Raw genomic sequence first — 23,049 nt, 5'->3', positions numbered from 1 at the left:
TGCTCACCACTCAGCAGGAGTTTCAAAGAACACTGAGCTAAGCCAGCAATCCAGCTCCACCACCTAAAAGGTGGTATCAGGTCTGCTACATGCTGCTGCTGTTTCATGTGTTCACCAATATGGCCTGGTTAGAGGGAGCTTTGAGCAAGCTGCTCTAGTGGAAGGTGTCCCTGCCCATGGGAGAAGGTTGGAACTGAATGAGCTTGAAGGTCCCTTCTAACCCAAACCATTCCTTGATTCTATGGGTTGCCCAGGGAGGTTGTGAATGCTCCATCCCTGGCGGTGCTCAAGGCCAGGTTGGACAGAGCCTTGGGTGCCATGGTTTAGTGTGAGGTGTCCCTGCCCATGGCAGGTGGGTTGGAGCTGGATGATCTTAAGGTCCTTTCCAACCCTAACTATTCTATGATTCAGAGGTGGGAGATCCTGGAGTGTTTCTAACACAGACCCACCCCTGATGGTGCAGGTGTGGACGTCAGAAGGAGCTGTGATGCTCAATTGCAAGTTGACAAATGTGAGTAAGGGATAACCATTCATAGCTGCAACACCAGCTGATCTGACAGCTAGAGGACCAGGAGACTTGGGTCATAGAAAGCATTTAAGTCTTAGACACAAATCCAGATCGAGCTGTCACTGCTTGCATTAAAAGAATTACTCATTGCTCATCAGGAGCTTAAAACCCAATCTGCATCCAAGCACACTCAACAGATTGCTGCTTTACGTTTCGCAGAAGATAAACTTCTGCCTACTCGGTGCAGCTGAAGGGCTTCACAGGCTCAGATTTACATTCTACAACAAGCCACAATAAAACCCCCACTAAAATTTGATTTTCACACCTACAACTACAAGCCGCGCTGCTCCTGCGCGAAGGACCAATGAAAGAGACAAACGACTTGCTCCTCGCTTGCTGCAATATGAACTAAGCCATTGAGCTTTATGACACAAACACTTGATCCTGTGCTGTCCCTTTTCAGCTAATTGGGGCAGTTGGCTCCGAAATGCCAATTATAAAAGCTTTGTCTCCCCATGTGAACCCTCAGGTTGCTCTGCAGAGCAAGGATGGGCATAGCTGTCTGTATATTACAAAGAGCGCTCGAGACCGAGTCCCCCATTTCTCTGCATCAAAAGAAACTGCTACACAAATATGACAAAGGGGAAGTATTGGTTCAAGAAACAGCCAGGGGTGGAAGAGTGATGCTCATCTAAATTTAAAGTGCACTAGCAAACAATGCTCTGGAAAGTCCCGTAATTGGAATAGCAATCTCAGCTCAGAGCCTGCACACCTACTCATTACAGTCACCCAGCACCAAAGGCCACAAGAAACATAAGGTAGGGCTGGAAAAAAATCAGTTCTGAGTGTCAGGCAAATACAGTAAAGCTAAAGATCATTCATTCCCATAGACCTCTGCAGCATCAAGGCCAGGCTGGATGGGGCTCGGAGCAAGCTGCTCTAGTGGAAGGTGTCTCTGCCTGTGGCAGGGAGTTGGAGCTGGAGGAGCTTTGAGGTCCCCTCCAACACAAAGAGGCCTGGGATTATATGATGGGAAAGGGTGCTGATAAACCTGGCTGCAGTGGGTTAAGAAGTACTGCCCCAGCTCTTCTCTCAACCAGGAGGTCAGCAGCCTCCAAGGAGGGTTAGAGAAGGAATTCACACTTATAATTCCGCCCCAGAAGTGCAAAGTGCAACTTCTCAGGCTGATCTACAAGATGGCGACTTTCTACCAGAGCCCTGTGTTTTGTGTTGCAGCAACGAGTCCATCCTTGCAGGTGACTCCATAGACACAGCGGCCAAAGTAAGGCTGAAGATGTAGGTATCAACTCCTAAAAGTACTTCAGCAAAAATCCCCATTGGCTTTGTAAAGCCTGGGAGAACATTCAGTGAAGAGGCAGAGGATGAGAGCAGGCGAGAGGATGAGGAGTAGATCCAACAACCTGAGATGGCCAAGTCACCATGAAAAACTCCATGAGGGCCCAGAGAAGCTGTGGCTGCCCCATCCCTGGCAGTGTTCAAAGCCAGGTTGGACACAGGGGCTTGGAGCAAGCTGCTCTAGTGGAAGGGGTCCCTGCCCATGGGAGAAGGCTGGAGCTGGATGAGCTTTAGGGTCCCTTCCATGGGGAAGATGACCTCTAAGGTGCACTTCAACTCCCCCAGGTTTTGGTGCTCCAAAGCAAAGAGCACAGTACTCAAAGAACTCTGCTTCATTTGTGTGCCTGCAAACAAGTGCACCAGTTACTCAGTTGTTTCAACTTGTTGTTGTTGAATCCTGGTGAATCTTCACATAATCACTCACGCTTACGCCTGAAGTTAAAAATAGTGCATTTCATGATAACGGCAATTAAGTTCAGACAAATTACTATCATCAACTGGAGACAGAAACTAACAACATTAATCACTTCTAGCAGTAAACAGCACCACAGATTTCAGTGAGGAAAGGAAAAATCTCCTTTGGGAGTATTTAAGGCTTTGGGAACAGAATCGAATGGTCAAGACTCCCCCAATCTCATATACTGCTGGTAGAAGAAAATCTGTGCTTACCCTTGGCCTCCCAAAACCCAAGCATTGGTGAGGCACCCGCAAGAATAACTTGGGAGTGCAAATATGATGCTTGAAATGCAGAAGGAAAAGGGTGTTATTGCCCCAGAGCTGGATCAGGACTGCAAGGGGGGTGATTGTCTCCCCACAACGTAGCAGAGGGAGAGAACCACTCCATGCCCTGCTGCTCACGCTCTGGGGGTGCAGCCCAGGATACAGTTATCACATGGCTTTTGCCCCTGAACAACTCACTTCCTAAGAGCTTCTTTTTTGTCCAAGAAGGGAATTCCTGGTGCTTACAAACTCTTCTCTGCACTTATCCATGAAGACTGACCCATAGGTGTGGTAGAAGTCACTTGAAAAGGGATTCTTGAAGCAACCTACATTGCCTTAATTCTGCGATACCTAAGCAACAGTACCTTTGCAAGCACAGCAGAGAAACTTCATGCCATTTCTATTATAACTGCTTAACTAGAGGGAAAACCCTCTTGGCTAAATGACCTTGCATAGTAAACGAAGTGCAGGTATGGAATTCACTCCTTTAAGAGGAATTCAGCTCAGAAAAACAATGCAATAAAATCCCTCATTTATAAAATAAATAAAAATGTACATTTTCCACTGCTTGGTTTAAAAGCAGCAGCTTCCAAAGGGAAAGACTCATTCAGAACGTGTATACAACATCAGCCCTTATACTGGACCTCAGATGCATTTGTGCTGTTTCAAGTCATCCCTACCTTGGCAGTAGGGACCCTGCGCCCATGTGTTGTCCTGAGCAACGGAAGGCTGCAGGAGGCTTGCAAGGGTGCATCTACCCAGGATGGGGACCTCAACACAAGCTCCAGCAGCAAAGCTGGGCTCACTCATAAAGCACAAAGCACTCAGCTTACGCCACAGAAAGAAGAGAAAAGGTTTTAATCTGCAGCTGAGGATAACATTTTGGTTACAGAGTGAGCTTTCTTGCCACTCCGAGAGGCTTTAAAGAGAAAAATGCTGATGTGTTCCTTCTTTTAGAGGGCTGTGGATTTATATGCAACTGCAAAAATAATTCTGGAGACAAGGCAGTTCTGAGCTACTTTGAAAAATACTGGTACAAATAAAAACGCCCAAACCAAACTAATGCCCTAACTAGACACAGCCAGAGAGCTGCGAGCATTAAAGCGAACCACTTTTCACAGATGCAAGTCCTCAAAGAAGAGGATGAAGAAGTCCCACAACACAAGAGGGATGTGGAGCTGTTGGAGTGAGGCCAGAGGAGGCCATGGAGCTGCTGCGAGGGCTGGAGCAGCTCTGCTCTGGAGCCAGGCTGAGAGAGCTGGGCTGGGGCAGTCTGGACAAGAGAAGGCTCCTGAAGGGGAGACCTGAGAGCAGCTCCAGTGCCTAAAGGGGCTGCAGGAAAGCTGGGGAGGGGCTTGGGACAAGGGATGTAGGGACAGGCCAAGGGGAATGGCTTGAACCTGCCCGAGGGGAGACTGAGATGAGCTCTTAGGCAGAAGCTCTTCCCTGGGAGGGTGCTGAGGCGCTGGCACAGGGTGCCCAGAGAAGCTGTGGCTGCCCCATCCCTGGCAGTGTTCAAGGCCAGGTTGGACACAGGGGCTTGGAGCAAGCTGCTCTAGTGGAAGGGGTCCCTGCCCGTGGCAGGGGTTGGACCTGGAGGAGCTTTAAGGCTGTTTGGAACACAAACTATTCTATAAAATACCTCCCTGAAGTATCAGATGTTGCTGTGTGGACGCATTTGTGAAGGATCCCGTTCCTTGGCTTCGCACCGAGCAGAGCTCTGACACCATCTGCATGCAGGAGAAGTTACGTTCGTCAGCATAGCAACTATTTCTGCAGAGCCTCCACATGGGAAACAGTAAAACCTCAGCACACAACAGCTCAAAGATTCCCTCAGAACCTGGAAGTCCAGCAAAAAGATGAGCTTTACAACCTACAACTATCTGTGTGCCAAAAGCTGAAAAGGATTAAAAGTTACTTTCCTAAAGAGCTTGCAATGGAAGTACACAAGAGGGAATCAAGAACAGAACGAAAAGCGAAGCAACAAATCCATTCTTTTTAGGCTGCAAACTAGCTGACAGATGGAAATGGGCCAAACCTTATGTCTTGCATCATTTCTGACCAGACAAAACACTAGGAGCACACGACAGACCGAGCTCAGTGCTGCAGGGGGTATTAGGGGAGAAAAGCTCTGCCTCCTTCGCCAAGGATGCTTTGATTTCTCAGGATCGTGTGTGATGACAGATTAAAAATGTTTATCAATCTGTATGACAAAAGGCTTTGCAATGCACCAGCTGCAGGAGGCTCTACAGCAACTCAAAGTACTTTATATCCTTAATAAAATAAAGGAGTAAAGTAAGTACATATATTTATATACGCTGCGTATACAAACTATATATACAGTTCAAGGTAAAATAAGTATAGATTCATATAAATTACCAAATAAAAATACCTTTTAGTGACAATATTTCTCACATTACTGAGCAATACAGAAGCCACACGCTATTTCCAACCTGCTGTTGCATTACTATGTGCAGTGATGTGACACTAATAAAAAGTAAAAACCAAAGCCAAAATTACTTTCAAACTACCTATTTGGAGGGAGAAAAAAAATAAGATAAAAGAAGCAAAGACAGGCACAATAATTTAAAGTTTAACTCATTTTAGCATTTTTTAAATGTGAATGCTCCAGGGAGACCTCAGAGCAGCTCCAGGGCCTAAAGGGGCTGCAGGAAAGCTGGAGAGGGGTTTGGGACAGGGGATGTAGGGACACAAAAAGGGGAATGGCTTGAACCTGCCAGAGGGGAGACTGAGATGAGCTCTTAGGCAGAAGCTCTTCCCTTCCAACCCAAACCATTCCATGATTCTATGTACTAGTATACTTATGAAATTAAGATGCTGAGAGCTTTAATGAACATCCATAAGCAGCAGCACTGGGAGCTTGATCCGTGTTTCCGTCATAATACCAGAGGAATACCATGAGGTTCTTTGAAAGGTAACTTGATGCTGTGGAGCACCGCGTCTGAGCTCATGCAAGGACTGATCAAAGGGCTGCCTCATTCTGCAGCCTCAGCTTTGAGAGAGCTCTGAAGTCAGAAATCACAGCCTGGGCTGTTTTACTCATCAAGGTTTTATTTGTTGAGAGCTGCAGCCATGAATTTATGCTAAGGAAATCTTAATATGAAAAACAACACTGCTGGGTAGGGAAAAATGATCAATCTACATATATAAGCTCTCATGGTGGCATTAAGAAAGGAGAGGTAGTTACTATCTACCACTAAGCTCTTTCTAGAACATCTATTCCACCATTGTGTCCTGAGAAACTTCCCAGTAAAGAACTGAACTGACAAATCAATCTATTCTGATGTATTCCAATCCCCATAGCCAAAAGAGTCATGTAGCTTAAAGATAGTTTGGGGCCAGGTATAGGAACCAGGATGGTGCTAGTCCTGCACACAAAACAGACTGTTTTAACAAATAACTATAGATGACACTCATAATTAAGGGGTAAAAAGAAAGAAGAAACCAATTTACGGGAAAATAACCCACCAAACACCTGCAGGGATTTATTATAGAGGGCTGCGATTGCACTAAACCCCTGATGCCAGCTCTCCATGCTGGTTGCCCAGGCTGCTGCGAGCAAGATTTGCCAATATGGTTAAAGAAAACATCATGGAATAATAGGAAGTCAGGAAAACTATGGGAGAGAAAAAGGAGTTTTAGTGACATTCCAGGAATGGCTTGTTTTGAACAAGAGCAGACCCGCAGAGCCATCTGAGGGCTGTTATTCCAGCGCTGGTGGCTCTCTCTTCATGTCTCTTGGTTAAACAAGCCTGAGGCTTTTTGGTTTTCTCACCCAGGATACATTCCCCCCTCCATGATTTACCCAGGCTTTATCTACTGTTGCATTTGAGCCTGCTGGTTTCTTCTCCTTTATTAGCAGCGTGCTTTTCTCCTCTTCATTAACTCTGCTTACTATTCTTTGACTCTTTAAATAAGCTTTGGTATAAAAGGAAATATATCCAGCCCTTCGGATAGCTGTAAAAGCTTCCCAGCCATGGCTCGTTTTCTCAACTACATCTGAACCTCAGCTTTACATCTACATTCAGCCAGCAACAGGCTGTATTTTCAAGAGCTATACAGCACCAAAGCACAGCAAGGGCAAGCAGCCAGCACACCATCACCCCCGGCCTCACCCAGGAGATATCACCTGCCTAATGTGGACTTTGCTTCCATAGAACATTAATTCGGAAGTGTTTTGATAGCGTGCTTCCCAGCCCTGCATCTTAAAAGGGCAGAAAGAAAGATCCTTAAAAATAGGACAATCCATACATATCTTATGCTCATATCTGAAAAAACAAAACAAACAACCCATCTGAAGAAATCCTCCTGGTATTATTAAATCTGGATCTCAGTCTGTGTCTCTGCTCTCCTCTACCTTCTCTTATTTATGCAGCTGATGCTTTCCAACAGCCGCATGAGGAGACTTCCAAAGCTGCATGAAGGTGTTATAGCATACCTGGCAAACGATACGCAAGTTACTGCAGTTCATCCATGTATAGCACAAGTTGTAGACATAAACCCCCAAGATTTCAAAGGGTAAAAGGATAAAAAACCAATGCAACAACACAACGCTCCAGAACTGAGGCCAGAGGAGGCCATGGAGATGCTGCGAGGGCTGGAGCAGCTCTGCTCTGGAGCCAGGCTGAGAGAGCTGGGCTGGGGCAGCCTGGACAAGAGAAGGCTCCTGAAGGGGAGACCTGAGAGCAGCTCCAGTGCCTGAAGGGGCTGCAGGAAAGCTGGAGAGGGGCTTGGGACAAGGGATGTAGGGACAGGCCAAGGGGAATGGCTTGAACCTGCCCGAGGGGAGACTGAGATGAGCTCTTAGGCAGAAGCTCTTCCCTGTGAGGGTGCTGAGGCGCTGGCACAGGGTGCCCAGAGAAGCTGTGGCTGCCCCATCCCTGGCAGTGCTCAAGGCCAGGTTGGACACAGGGGCTTGGAGCAAGCTGCTCTAGTGGAAGGGGTCCCTGCCCGTGGCAGGGGTTGGAGCTGGAGGAGCTTTAAGCTCCCTTCAACCCAAACCACTTTGGGATTCTATGAAAGTTTAGTGCGAGCCATTTTTAAGACTGCTGAAGCCACCATGTCCAGTGAAAAGCCCTGAAGTTAACGACCCATCCTGCACAGGGTTAAATGCTTTTGGGAGAAACCCTCTGTTTTAAGGATTTTAAGAAGCTGCTTGCAAAAATACTACTTCTATATGAAAAGGAACAACTTCTAAAAGGGGAAAAATGTCACCGGTTGATGCCAAAAATAAGGCGGCGGGAGCGGATAAAAAGGAAGCAGCTGTTTCATGGTTTAAAGCACCATTTAACTGTTGTGTTTTAAATCTTTCCCTCCCCGGCAGAAGATGTCAGTTTGCCGGCTCTGGAAAAAAAAAAAACCAGCATGTAATTGCATGTCTCCAAAAAAGTAATTACATCCAACAGCACATTTCATCAGATTAACAAATTGATTTACGTTCCATTGTTGGGCTTCAAGCAAAGCCCTCACCGCAGCGAGCGGGCTGCGGCGGAAGGGGCTCAAAAGCACCTGCAGTTACAGCTAAATAAAGGCAAGGGACATCATTAGCAAACAACTTTGGCATTCCACTGCTTTCCCGAAGCAAAGGAAAAAGAACAGGTTTGGAACAGAAGGGGCCCAGAGAGCTGAGGATGATTTTATCTCCGCACCTACATCTATTCCTCATTAACGGTGCATGAGGCACGCTGAGGACCTGGCAGGAATGCTAGCGGGATCCCCAGCCTCAGTATGGTTTCAAGCCTACATAATTATTTTATCAAAGCAATCACTACCTATCTATATGTATTTTATTCTCTTTGGCCAACAACAAAGATACTTTTTCCTTCCCTTTGCCCTTACTGAGAGCTTTCACTCCATTAACCCATAGCTTTTGATTACAGAATGACATTAACTCAGAGGAAGGCTGGACACCTCCATGGGTCATATCTGCTCCTTAGGGATATTTATGCCCTGTATCAAATACACAGCGCTTCCTCCAGAGACAAATCAGGGGATTAGAGTCAGTTACAGACCCTGCTTTTTAACTGCGGTTCGGTTTCTTCTCTCCATCTTATTATGTGCATTATCAAAGCCTTTTCATTAGGCCGTAAACCCCACTGAGGTAACCCTAGAGAGCAGCACTGCTGGTGCTATTCATGTCACCTCAAAGAGGTTGAAAGCTGAATACAAAAGGAAGGTGGGAGCATGGGGTGTGACATTCCTCCAGTTCTGTTTCTGAGTCTTCCTCGTCTGGCAGGAGCTAAGGGTACCCTAACACCTTCCTTGGCTGTAGCAAAGTGCCATCCATCATTTAACTCTGCAAGAAAACAAATGCTTCCTGAACCACATTAAACACCGAATGGCAAGTAAAATGAAAGCTTAATTGAAACTGGTATTAAGATTGGTGCTAATGGAGACCACCTGCTTTACGGGTAACAGAGCCAAGAAAAATAGAAGGATAGGGGAAAGAGTGTCAGGAGGAGAAATTCAAATCCAAAACTGCTTTAAGGAAGGAGATCTCCTCTGAAAAATGAGAACTTGGAAGATGTCGCTATCTGCACACCGCTGGACACATGAACCATGTAACATTAAGATAATGATGCTAAGGACTAAGAGCTTTGAGGACCGTGAAGTCTTTTCAGGAATGGAATTCCTGGCACTTGAGAAAATATTGGCTACTCTTTCCCACTTAAAAAGCCACGTTCAGCATAAGAGAAAATGAACCTGCTTTAATCAGCCAGACAGCTATTCCTGAGAAGAACCTAGCTTATAATTCATCTCCCCTTTGAAATCCAGCTGACACCAGCAGCATATGGCTCCACGTGAACGCTGCCTACATACTAACACAGGGAATACGTACTGGCTTAAGGAAAAGACACATTTACAGTGTCACTGCCAGCTCTGCAAAGCCAAACAGATGCAGAGAATCTGCTCTCTTACATTCCTACATAGACGTTCAGCATACCATTGTAAACCAGTGGGAACAGCAATACAGGTCAAAGGAGCCCATTAGAGAAAGTAACACAGACCCAGAGCAAACTCAAAATGAGAGGCAGAGGAGGAGTCTTTTGATGTATGGGAATAAGCAGAGCTTAGGATGTTCCCTTAATCTAACAACTAAGGAAAGAAGAAAAGGTCTTAAAACTGTATCAAAATTAGCAGTCACAGGCATAATACACAAAGCACTCAAAGCCAAGAAAGTGCCATTGCTGGAAGCTTTATCCAGAGCCGAGTTGCACTCCCACATCTATTTGAGATCTTATTAAATCACAGCAGTGCAGCTCTTAACTGGAGCATTAAAATGCACATTTCAGCTTCCCAGCTTGGATGGAGTCATCCTGGCAATGTCTGTTGCCAGAACAACAGCAACATAAGGCAGTGACGGGAGGGACCCAAAGGCAGGTAGCTTGTTATAGAGTACATCATCCAAGAGGTTTGCATCCAGTGGTTCACATCACATTCCTCACACACAGCACTGTGTGCACACACAGGATAGTGATGGTCACCTGGAGCAGCTTCAAAAGCATGAAAGGCTGATTTAAGGATGGAACAATTGAGGTTCTCCTCAGTTTCCAGGTCACCTGTTTGGTATGGTTTCTGTGCTTGAACTTCTGGCAGCTCCTTGGAAGCAGCGATCAAGTTAAGGGAGATGGATTGCTTCCACCTTTCACTTCACCATTCACAGTTTCAGCAGAGGAACAAGGCAGCAATTCAACACGTGGGGTGGGATCATAAATATTTCCCTATGGCAGCAGACAGTGTCTTTTGAAACATTGAGAGGAATGATGATAAGACATGTAAATGCTCCATCCCTGGCAGTGTTCTAGGCCAGGATGGACACAGGGGCTTGGAGCAAGCTGCTCTAGTGGAAGGGGTCCCTGCCCGTGGCAGGGGGTTGGAAATGGAGGAGCTTCAAGGTCCCTTCCAGCCCAAACCAATCTATAATTCTATGATATGATTCTATGAATTAAGCTATCCACAGTGCATTAACTTCCTGTGTAGAAGGGAATTAAGCTTTAGAAGAGACTATACAGACCCACAGTCCTGAAATAAATCAACTGGAGGAACCCAGGAAATAGCTTCAGCAGCCCATGCAAAACTTTGAGAAACTACAAACTGTAGGCAGCAGAGGCAATTTTAGCTGTTCTTCTACTACAGCATTTATGAAATCAGAGTGGAAGGAAACAATTTAAGTGACTTGGAAATTTTCCACTGATTATCAAACACTCACGTCCTTCAACAGTATAAGCTGCCTAGTGGTGTTGCAGTGCTCCACCAAGCAGCATGTGCAGAGATGTTACGTAGTCATGGTGATGATACAAGGGCCTACAGGGACAGGACAAGCAGGAATGGCTTAAATGGAAAGAAGGCAGATTGAGATGAGCTCTTAGGCAGAAGCTCTTCCCTGGGAGGGTGCTGAGGCGCTGGCACAGGGTGCCCAGAGAAGCTGTGGCTGCCCCATCCCTGGCAGTGTTCAAGGCCAGGTTCGGTCACAGGGGCTTGGAGCAAGCTGCTCTAGTGGAAGGGGTCCCTGCCCGTGGTGGGAGTCAGAACTGGATGAGTTTTAAGCTCCCTTCCAGCCCAAACCAGTCTGGGATCCTGTAATGAGTTGTCAAGCAAAGACTATGTAGTGACTATAGGAGGAGATTTTACAAATGGTGTCTTTTGTATGCAAAAGGCTGCAAAATCCATTTGCTTCTTTTTGTTCCTTGAAGCATTTGGCTCATAATTAAGGTTTAAGCACACTGAAATTAAAATACTTCAACCAATGTGAGGGAAAGAGTGGAGGCAATTCACAGTTAATGACACAATTACAAACTGTGGTTTTCCCTTAATCAACTCCTAGGCGACTTCCAGACACTCAGAAAGGAGAGATCAATGCAAAAGGACTTCCTAGTGAGGGCTCTGGATCTGGGAGAAAGATCTAAAATCAAATGGGACAGAATGTTAATGCGAACAATAGCTTGGGAATGAAACAAGACAAGAACACAGACTTATATTCAGTGAGTGGTAGGAAACACCAGCAGCAGTAAGCTGTGATGGAGCAGAAAGCATACAGGCATTAAAAGGGGTTGAAGTTTGCTATATTAGCAACTCTGATTTTCACCCTCTGCATTCAGGAGAGGGACTCACCCACTGGAAGCAGCTCCAGGTAAATACACACCACTTTAAATGTTATTAAGAACTGCTGACATGTGCACCACTATTAAAGAGAGGTTCAAATTCTCACCATTAACTACTTGTCAGCTCCAGAAGGGATGATTCACCTTTGGGTGAGCTGATTTGTGGGGATTGAAATCCATGGAAATGAATCCTCTGGGAGTTTCTGCATTTAATTTCCTTGCTCTTGGTGTAATATTGTAGAGCTGGTTATTTGTGTTCCATAGCTCCTTTGTAATCCAAGATATATTATGAACAAATTACAGAGCAAACTTGCAGTGAAGATTAAGAAAACAGAAAAAATAGTGGGGGAAATAGATAATACCAGATTTACATGAGTACAGAAAAAACATCAACCACAACAGCATCCACTAATGTCCTGTTCTAATGGGTGCACTCGCAGCTGGGTAGCAGATGAGGAATATTTAGGGCAGTTCTTTCCAAGGAAAAGAGACATAAGTGAAGAGCTGGAGTTTGCACGATGCTTATAAAGGCTCTGTGGCTGTTCCAGACCCAGTCTGGCAGCAGGGAGGAGCTGCAAAGCAGAGAATGGCGATACTGAGATGCTCTCAACCATTCCTTACCTGGATTTTCACGAGAGCTCGGCAAGCAAAGGTTGCAAGGGAACTCCGCAGCGCAACTTTCATCCCTTGAATCCACTCGGCCAGGAGGCGTTAGGAAGCAGATCGCTGTGTTTAAAGGCTTGCTGCATTTTGCAGCTGCAGTTCTTTTACAAAATCATCGTTTCAAGTCATTAAAGGCAGCAGGGAAAGACATCTTAAACCAGTGCACTTAACAACACCCCAACCGAAGTGGTTTTGAAGAGAGGTGGAGCAAGAGGGGGGGGAAAAGCCAGCATTCAGCATTGGCAGGGACACAGCTATCTCTAACACAAAAGAGCATTTATACTCTCCAAGTCCACACTTTAACAGGCAAGAAGAGAAGGAAAGAGAGACAGATTTCCATCAAGGACTTGAGAATTAAGTTCCTAATGCTTAAAATTACACAGTGTAGATTCAGCGCTCTGCAGTAAAGCCTGTTCATTCCTGAAGTTCTCTGTTGCAAGGTTTTGTGTAGACACAAATCCTTCTGTTTAGCTACACCTACTGTTCCTAAACTGAAAATAAGCCAGGATAAGAGTGTGTAGGTATGATGACTGCTTATTATACTATTCAAACAAAGAAACCCCCAAACTACCCATTGGACACGCATAGGAACAGCCTAAATACATGCATAAGCTACAAGGTGATGCACACACACACGGAGGGAGTATTTTTCAGCAGTCTGGCAGTAGCAGAGTTGCACTGCCTTCATCCTATTTCTTATATTAAAACCACTCCTGTTTTCCAAAGGGAACTTGAAACATGTTGGGTAGCTGCAAGAAGTTTGATGGTGTAACCGCAGCGAACAAACCTGGGGGAGACCTTCTCTGAGATAAGAAAAACAGTTTGCATCCTGGCCACAGTGCAACATGGAGCTTTAATTAATGCCTCAGCTTGCCCTGAGGGACTAAACCCAACTGCACTGGAACTTTTGTGCAGTGAAATAAGGGACGGTAACTCAGAAGAAGAGGGGACAAGGGGATGCTGCGAGGGCTGGAGCAGCTCTGCTCTGGAGCCAGGCTGAGAGAGCTGGGCTGGGGCAGCCTGGACAAGAGAAGGCTCCTCAGTGGGAGAGCTGAGAGCAGCTCCAGTGCCTAAAGGGGCTGCAGGAAAGCTGGAGAGGGGCTTGGGACAAGGGATGTAGGGACAGGCCAAGGGGAATGGCTTTAACCTGCCAGAGGGGAGACTGAGATGAGCTCTTAGGCAGAAGCTCTTCCCTGGGAGGGTGCTGAGGCGCTGGCACAGGGTGCCCAGGGAAGCTGTGGCTGCCCCATCCCTGGCAGTGTTCAAGGGCAGGTTGGACACAGGGGCTTGGAGCAAGCTGCTCTAGTGGAAGGGGTCCCTGCCCGTGGCAGGGGTTGGAGCTGGAGGAGCTTTAAGGTCCCTTCTAACACAAACCAGGCTGGGGTTCTATGAGTATGGAAAAGTTCTGAGTAAAAACTATTCCTGAGAAGAAAGGAGCAGTTCTGCTGGTGTGAGATGAGTGCTGAAGGAGCAGTCATGGGAAGCAGAGAGGTCAAGAAGGAAGAAGTCACTTTATGGCTTTCTTTTAAATCTTGTGGTGAACCCCAGCCAAGGACTGATGGCTGGGAAGTCTTTTTCTCCCCAAAATCCATACCATGATTTATCTTCTATTTTATCTCACTGAAGATAAACTTCTACAGAGAGCCAGGACTTTACAAGAAAGGAAGAAAAATATAGGGAAAGCAAATCTGAAGGAGGTACAGCAAGGACAGGCAGGGACACAGATGCAATTCAGGGCAATTGAGGGCAGCTCAATCCACCACAGAAGATTGCACAAGACCTGAAAGGACACAGTGCATCCTGGAGACAAATCATACCTTTGTATTGACTTTTCTCCAGTCCTTCCTCTCTGCAACCATTACTTTTCATAATCCATCTCCTGCTCATCAACTGCTTTGAAAAACTGATAAGGATGGTGAAGAGGGAGAAGAAACTGGAGTTAAAGCAGAACTTCGGGGTGGTGTGAGAAGGGTAGTGTCTAACTGTATTGCACAGCATCTTGGCATCCAGTGTGGAAAAGCTTTCATGTGGCATCAAATCTGATAGTGCTGTTACACCCAGTGGTGAATGGACTCAAAGTACAGTGTGATACCAGTCAAAAGCAGATCAGCACTGGCAGTGCCACACCTGGAGCACTGGGTCCAGTTCTGCACTCCCCAGTACAAGAGAGACATGGACAGAGAGCTTCCAACAAAGGGCCACAGAGATGATTCAGGGGCTGGAGCATCTCTGCTATAAGGAAAGGCTGGGAGAAATGGGACTGGTTAGTCTGGAGCAGAGGTCTCAATGTGTATAAACCCCAGAAGGGAGGGTGCAAAAAAGACCTTTCAGGCTCCTTCCAGGGGAGCCCAGTGAGAGGACAAGGGGTGATGGGCACAAACTGAGCACAACAGAAGGTCTCTTTGACCATAAGAACACCTGTACAATGACTGGTCCTATATGTGCCTATCCGTGACAAGCATCTCAATGAAGATGACCCTGCTCATTGCAAGGGGGTTGGACTAAAAGATCTTTGGAAGTCCTTTCCAACCCAAACTATACTATGATTCTATGAGGAAACACTTGTTTTACTACAAGCATGATCAAACACTGGCATAGGTTGCCCAGGGAGGTTGTGGAGCCTCCATCCTTGAAAATACTCAAAAGCTGCATGCTCATGGCTCTGGGCAACTCGCTTTAGGTGCCCTGTTTGAGCAGGAGTTTGCATCAGATGACCTCCAGAGGTCCCTTCCAACCTCAGCCACGCTGGGATTCTGTGAAGGCCATCATGCTGTTTGTCAAATTAAGGAATACAAAGTCACAGAACCACAGAACAGTTTGGGTTGGAAGGGACCTTCAAAGCTCATCAGGGAAACCTTCCATCAGATCAGAACCACTGGTTTTATCTCATGCTCAAACACTGCTGGGTTGCTGTGAGAAAGAAGGGATGAATGCTGTGTTGAGCGATGATTGTGCGTCCAGCAGAAGAAGGTATGGGTGGGCTTCCTGAAGAAGGATAACAAAGCCATAGCAAAGTAACAAAACTATTACTGCAAACAGAAGGAAGGACTGAGACAACACCTATCAGTATTTGTAGACAGATGACAGAACATTAGTGCGAGAAAACAAGTTTCTTAGCTATGAAATGAAAAGCAAACTACTAGAAATCAAAAGGAGCACCTATTCCTGGATGCTGTACCACTGCCAGGCTTCTTCACTAAAAGGGTCTCAACCAGTAAGAACTGATGCTATTTTAGGCCGTGTTTTGGCAAGTAACAAGGGCATTAAGAAGAGCTGGTGCTACAAAATTACCTTGGATTGAGTGCACACAGGCACATTCATTAAATTAAGGATAAAATGAGGTAAGTGTTGTAAGAGAATCAAAGTTCACTCTTTAACTATGAGAAATTAAATAAGACAGTAAAAACAAGTGGACTGAGGAGGTAAGGAATATGAAAGCAGCCATCTAAGTACTTCTCTCAGGTCAAAGATGCAAAACTATTTGAATGCTGTATCCTCAGAACTAACCTTAAAAAGGACATCAGGAACAAGTGAAGAGCCTACTTATTATGGAGAGGAAAGGATTCATTAGCAACGCCTTAGAATCCAGCAAGTAGTACAGGGAGAAAATAAGAACTGCCAAATGTCAGGCTGGGCTAGACCCCAGCAAAGGATAAACAAAATAGCATGAGATGTTTCAGCCACACAAGCAAAGGAGACCAGTAAGGGAAGGGGAAGAGGGCATGCTCTGAGGATAGGCAGGAGATTCAAACCAGTCAGCTGCATCCCTAAAGCTAATTTAGAGCTTTCATTAAGGACAAGGATACTGAACATAGGTGCAAGGCAAAGCATTGAACAGGAAGGAGGTTATAAGAAGACACACAACCAAGGTGGAGACAGAACTTAGATGTCTCTATGTGTTTGAAGCACTCCAAATGGCATGTGAAATAACACCTCTGATAGCAAGACTGTTAAAGGAATCTACCAGCTGAGTATGGCCCTATGGAACACTTAAAGCTTGTATTTAGCAGAGGAAGGAGAATCTAGATACCCATGCTTCCAAAGACTCAACATTATGTAAAGCTTCAGGGTAAGTTTTGAATAAAAGAACTGAAATAGTAAATGAAAGACCAAAGCCATCAAGCAATAGAGCTGACAACAATGATCTGTGCCATACCAGCCCAGTATTTTCTGTCTGTAATAAGAATTAATTGTATAGACGTAAGCGGTACAGCTGAGCTACTCAAGTTTTATTATAAATATCCATACATTGGGAATTCCTGGGCAAGATGAAGGTGGTAAAGATTATTTCAAGAATCATAGGACTTAAAGAGGATAGAAGTTAGTTCATTTGGACAGTCTTTTGCTGATATATCCATTAACTACACAGACCCAAAAAGAAAGAGTGCTAACATCACAATCTGCTGATGAAGTTGAAGGGGTCCATCAATCAAAATATGGAAAAGAACCACAAGAAAGAACACCCAGATGATCTTCAGCACTGCTGATATTGTCCAGTAACACCAGGGAGATAACGTTTTTCAGTTTACCTCTGCTCTGGAGCCAGGCTGAGAGAGCTGGGCTGGGGCAGCCTGGACAAGAGAAGGCTCCTCAAGGGGAGACCTGAGAGCAGCTCCAGTGCCTGAAGGGGCTGCAGGAAAGCTGGAGAGGGGCTTGGGACAAGGGATGTAGGGACAGGCCAAGGGGAATGGCTTGAACCTGCCCGAGGGGAGACTGAGAATAGCTCTTAGGCAGAAGCTCTTCCCTGGGAGGGTGCTGAGGTGCTGGCACAGGGTGCCCAGAGAAGCTGTGGCTGCCCCATCCCTGGCAGTGTTCAAGGCCAGGTTGGACACAGGGGCTTGGAGCAAGCTGCTCTAGTGGAAGGGGTCCCTGCCCGTGGCACGGATTGAAACTGGAGGAGCTTTAAGCTCCCTTCCAACCCAAACCAGGCTGGGATTCTAGGATGCTCTTAGGGACTGAGGAGAACGTTCGCTACCAAGACTGGAAGCTCATCATCTGGAAACAGAGGATGTGAAAGAACAAGGTGTATTAAGTCCATAAGAAAATGAATAAGGACTATTAAATATTGCAGCCATGAGAATGAGCAAAACAAAATAGTTCTACTACAACACAAAATAGACACAGTAAGGTCTATAAGAACGCAGAGATACCACTGTGCAAAGCAGCAGCAAGACCTGATCTCCATGACCTTACACATGGCTGACCAAAGCTATACAAGAGAGATTAATACAAGTGAGTGCAGTGGAAAAACAACTGAAGCAACTGAACCTGAATATCCTGTTACACAGGATGAGATGAAGAGGGTTTGTCTTCCTCAAGCCAACAAACACTAAAGGCTGAGAGAGGATATGACCTGTCCAAATTCATCCAGGGAAGCGGGAGACAAACAAGACGATGGAGAGGACGTTTAAGCTCAGTGACAACACTGACACAGGAAAAGCTAGCAGAAATTCATTCTCAGTACAGGTGGGGTGGAGGCTGCAATAAACACAAGAGAGCTTAAGGACTTCAGGGACAGGAGGCAGCACTGCTCTTAAACACCTACAAAGTCCAAACACACAGTTCTGCATCAAGAAATAGCAAACAGATAAATCAGGGGCAGGTACAGTACAGCACTGCTTATGGAAAGTAAACTATCAGCCAACAGAACCTCTATGTTACATAAAATATGCCTTTTTTCTGACCCCTGTGATTACCAGTTGGATGAAAGAGAAGCCTGACTATTCAAATAAACCATTAAGTGAATCACAGTGCCCAGCTTTGTACACAAAATGTTACTTTCTCTATTGGAAGCAGTACTTAAATGGAAACGATGAGGCACAGTACTCACTGCTTGAGTACCCAGTGATATAAAGGTTTTTATCTTGCAGCTCTTGCAAACTATGAGGATCTGACAATGAGCTAAGACTTTACCAATGCTCAAGTAAAAACTCTCCAGCTGGAAGATAACTGCCAATCTTATAAGTGATATTCCAAAGTACCAAAATGTCTCCCTAAGTCTGCTTATCAAATGGACCAAGAAACAAGACACAGTTTATCAGTGCTTAAACCACAACGTCATGCAGCACAAGTATTCAGGAAATGCCTTGCAAAATATCATTACAAAGGTCTTTTTTCCAGGAGGACCTCATTTCCTTGCTCAATATTACGATGTGCATTATCCTTGTTGGAAGTGACCCCTATGGTGAGATCGTGTGACTGAGAGGTCTGAAGTATCAAGGAAATGACTGTGAAGTTATCATCTTTCATAGATTAATTGGTTGAATAAGGGTGAAGTTGGAAGAATTTGGTCCCCACTTTTGACTAGGCTACTTAAAAAGGAAGAATCCAAACACACGGAGTCTCACTTGAGTCTCTGTTCCAGACCGAGAAGTACTTTTGCCTTTCAAAGGGCCCCTGTATCACTGAGTATACTATGGGTTGACACTTGAGTTAGCCCAGAGCAAGAAGGTGGCTGAGGTTTCTCTGAATTATTAGCTGCTGCAGCAGCTGCAGAGTCTCTGTGATTGCACTCTGTGATCTATGAGTGCTTTCATGATCCACCAAGCTTCATCAGCACCAGCCTTATCATCACAGTCAGCCTGACACCTCAAGCAATGTGTGGGTTAACGGACTGCACTGAATTAAGGGAAAGAATGAGCTTCATCTCATTCCTGCAGGTACCACCAGTCTTGGGCAGCACAAGGAGAGAGGGGATGGCCCTTGAGCTGTGGCTTTTGAGAACAAGATGTTAAAAAGAGACACTAAGAACATCTCTGTTTCCTCATTCCAGGCTTGGGTTTTGGCTGTATGACTCTGTCTTCTTCAACATCAATATCTGCACATTTAATGTCAGAGACCCTGTTAGAACACAGCCCTGTTAGTCAGTGAGCATCCTACTTCATTTCATTTAGATCCACTGGTGTTGCGGTTTAACCCCAGTTGCCAACCAAGCCCCTTGCAGCCTATCACTCATTCCTCCCCCGGTGGGATGAGGAGAAAATGGGAAGGTAAAAGTGAGACAACTTTTGGGTTGAGATAAAGACAATTTAACAGGTAAAGCAAAAGCTGTACACAAGCAAAGCAAAACAAGGAGTTCATTCAGCACTTCCCATCACAGGCAGGAGTTCAGCCATCCCCAGGACAGCAGGAATCCATCACAGGTAACAGTGACTTGCAAAGACAAATGCCATTGCTCCAAATCATAGAATCACAGAATAGTTAGGGTTGGAAAGGACCTTAAGAGCATCCAGTTCCAACCCCCCTGCCATGGGCAGGGACACCTCACACTAAACCATGGCACCCAAGGCTCTGTCCAACCTGGCCTTGAACACCACCAGGGATGGAGCATTCACAACCTCCCTGGGCAACCCATTCCAGTGCCTCACCACCCTCACAGGAAAGAATTTCCTCCTTAGATCCAATCTAAACTTCCCCTGTTTCAGTTTGAACCCGTTACCCCTTGTCCTGTCACTACATTCCCTAATGAAGAGTCCCTCCCCAGCATCCCTATAGGCCCCCTTCAGATACTGGAAGCTGCTCTGAGGTCTCCACGCAGCCTTCTCTTCTCCAGGCTGAACAGCCCCAACTTCCTCAGCCTGTCTTCATACAGGAGGTGCTCCAGTCCCTGATCATCCTCGTGGCCTCCTCTGGACTTGTTCCAACAGTTCCATGTCCTTTTTATGTTGAGGACACCAGAACTGCACACAATGCTCCAGGTGAGGTCAAATATGACCCCTTCCTCCTTCTTCCTCCAGCTTTACATGCTGAGTGCGATGCCATCCAGTTTAGAATATCCCTTGTGTCACAGCTGCGTCCCTCCCCAACTCCTTATGCCTCCCCCAGCCTCCTCACTGGTGGGGTGAGGAGCAGAAAAGGCCTTGACCCTCTGTAAGCACTGCTCAACAGGAACAAAACCATCCCTGAGTTATCAACACTGTTCCCAGCACAAATCCACAACACAGCCCCATAACCAGCTACTGGGAAGAAAACTAACTCCCCCCTCCAGTGAAACACGGCCCAGTGGGGCTGAGGCAACACCAGAAGGCAACACAACATTAGATGAGAACACAACATCAGAGGACGACACATTTTGCTCTTAATCAGGAACACGAACCCCTCTGTCTGCTGCAGGACTGTACTGAGAGCTTGGACCACAAAGAACAAAGCAAACTGCCCGGAGAGAAACCAAAACACACTTCCAAGTGATGACACACACAGTAACAGCTCCTACCTGGATTTTTATCGGCCAGGTGAAGTTGCTGACGTAGACGAAGAAAGTGATGTTGGGATTGTTGCGGAAATCAAACTTCTCATTGGAGAAGCTGTCCTTGTATTCCTTTATATTGGTTCTTGAAACAACTGGCATCTCCTCCCCAGCCTGCGTGCCAGCTGTTTCAAACGTTAGAAAGCACGAGAAGATGTTTCAAGGCGTATTTTAAATGACAAGCAAAAAGGCAAATCATCCCCGATTCTAATGGCATAAAATCAATTATTCATCTGAACACGGCTATTCTAAACTACTGTCATAGAATAGTTAGGGTTGGGAAGGACCTTAAGATCACCCAGTTCCAACCCCCCTGCCATGCCAGTGGGTGGGGGTGCAGGGACACCTCACACTAAACCATCTCACCCAAGGCTTTGTCCAACCTGGCCTTGAACACTGCCAGGGATGGAGCATTCACAGCTTCCCTGGGCAACCCATTCCAGTGCCTCACCACCCTCACAGGAAAGAATTTCCTCCTTAGATCCAATCTAAACTTCCCCTGTTTCAGTTTGAACCCGTTACCCCTTGTGCTATCACTACAGTCCCCAATGAAGAGTCCCTCCCCAGCATCCCTATAGGCCCCCTTCAGATACTGGAACGCTGCTATGAGGTCTCCACAATTGACACTGTATATGCCAACCTACTGCATTACTAAAAATCAATTTGGCACCTTTGATGTTTCCAAAATGCACTATTAATCCGGAAAACATAGTTATTTTTAACAGTCTACCTTTGCCTCCAGGCCCAACATTTAAGAACTAAACAAGAAGTTCACAGGTTAAAAACCAAAACTGTTTCCCCAATTAAATCTGTTTTTCTCAGAAACTGATAACTGAAACAAGCTACCAAGCAACTAGGATCGTGCTCATTTTACCTGCAAAACTCGTGGACCAAGTGATGTTGAGGTTGAAGTTTTTAGATGCATTGATAAACATGTCCAGGTCTCTGTTTTGCTAGGGAGGGAAGAAAAAGAAACCCCATTTTCAGGATAAGCGATTTCACTGTTTCCTCACGAATCTTCAGTGAAAAATAAAATAATCTTGGAATTGGTTACTTTGGTACATGAAGTAAAGACATTAAGCAAAAAGCTATTTACATTTTCTGAAAGAAGTATTCTCCTCCCCAAGGAAAGCATAATAAAAGATAGGACAAGTCACGTGTATGGAATATGAATTGAGACACAAAGTATGGGGTGAATAAGCAAAACTGGAGTAGCTCAGAAGTTCTAACAACTGTAAAGAATCAATTGTGGTTCCTTGTGAAATTCTACCGTGAAGATTTGAATCTGTATGGCCAAACCAAGGTCAAAAGGTTCTTGCTTTGTGGGACTGGACACACATGCACATCACCAGACCAAAGCTGAAGACTTGCAGAGCTGTAACGATTCATCACCTCCGTGGCCAAGAGAGGGCAAAAATACACCCAAAGGATGAAGTTTAAAGGGAAAGTAGAGAATTTACCTCTTCAGGTGTTGCTACAAAGTTGATTGCTGTGTAATAGCGATCGTCCTCTTGAGAAAGGCTGAAGGTGAACTGATAGTCAATGAGGAGAGTATCTGTAAGGAAGGTATGGAGAGAATTATCCCGTATCTTGGAATAAACCAAAGTACATTGCATCATGCAATGCAAGGCATGATGCTGCTGGAGTGCTTCACGCACTGGGAGCACAACCAGGAGTCACCACACTGCTACAAATGACTCCAACACAAAAGGGACAAAGATTTAAGTTAAGCCTAGAGGGGGAAAAGAGGCAACTTAGATTTTCCAAGCAAGAGCGACCAGCCTTAACCTAAATGAACATTCATACCAATACATTGTAAAAAGCATAAGCATGCCAAGACATTTACTATTTCCTTACTACAATACCTCTATGTTCTAAGGGAATACTAGAACAATGAAATAGATGTGTAATCCCTGCTTGGAGGGGACAAAGTTCCACACATTAGACGTCTCTATACACCACTGGACTTCACAGGGGTGATTTCTACAGAGCAGCAGCTTGATAATAGACCAAGCTACCATCCTACTCCAAATCACATCATCCTCAGGCATGCCAGGACCACTTTCTGGTCTATTCCCTCCCATACTCATGTCTGCCTCAGGCTGGGGTATCACCTCTCTGTCAACCAACAGTGCAGAGCCAGTCTGAGGATACATCCACCAGTCCCAGCATCCTTCTATTAAAACACACTTGTAGGACTTGGACGTATTCCCAAAGCCTTGCAGAGATTCCAAGCAATAATACATATGAAGCTATACACTAGGTGTTATTTTTCTCTTATTGCCTCCTGGAGATTCCTTGTTGGATAGACACAAGCTGGATGACCTGACACACACCACATTCTACCTAAAACATCTATGAGCACTAATGAATTTTCAAGGAAGAAAACCAAGTGAGGTTATAACATGAGGTTGTTCCTGTAAGAGTTGTCATGC

At 45.6% G+C, this 23,049-nt stretch overlaps 1 protein-coding gene across 1 annotated transcript in view; it reads right to left on the bottom strand.

Annotated features, from left to right (window-relative positions):
- ATRN (attractin) overlaps positions 1-23,049 on the bottom strand; it is a 173,396-nt gene that overhangs the window by 50,882 nt on the left and 99,465 nt on the right. The window contains exons 22-24 of the mRNA XM_061440957.1: positions 22,075-22,169; positions 21,489-21,567; positions 20,582-20,739 (exon numbers count right to left, since the gene is read on the bottom strand). Coding sequence (XP_061296941.1) covers positions 20,582-20,739; positions 21,489-21,567; positions 22,075-22,169 — 332 coding nt within the window. The remainder of the gene's footprint in view (positions 1-20,581; positions 20,740-21,488; positions 21,568-22,074; positions 22,170-23,049) is intronic.

Source organism: Pezoporus flaviventris, unplaced genomic scaffold (assembly GCF_033815535.1).
Source record: "Pezoporus flaviventris isolate CSIRO_AGI_PZ_B2104156 unplaced genomic scaffold, CSIRO_AGI_Pfla_v1 ptg000188l, whole genome shotgun sequence".
Taxonomy (NCBI): Eukaryota; Metazoa; Chordata; class Aves; order Psittaciformes; family Psittacidae; genus Pezoporus; species Pezoporus flaviventris.
The sequence above is the reverse complement of the archived record's forward strand: the minus strand, read 5'-3'. Positions and strand labels throughout refer to the sequence as shown.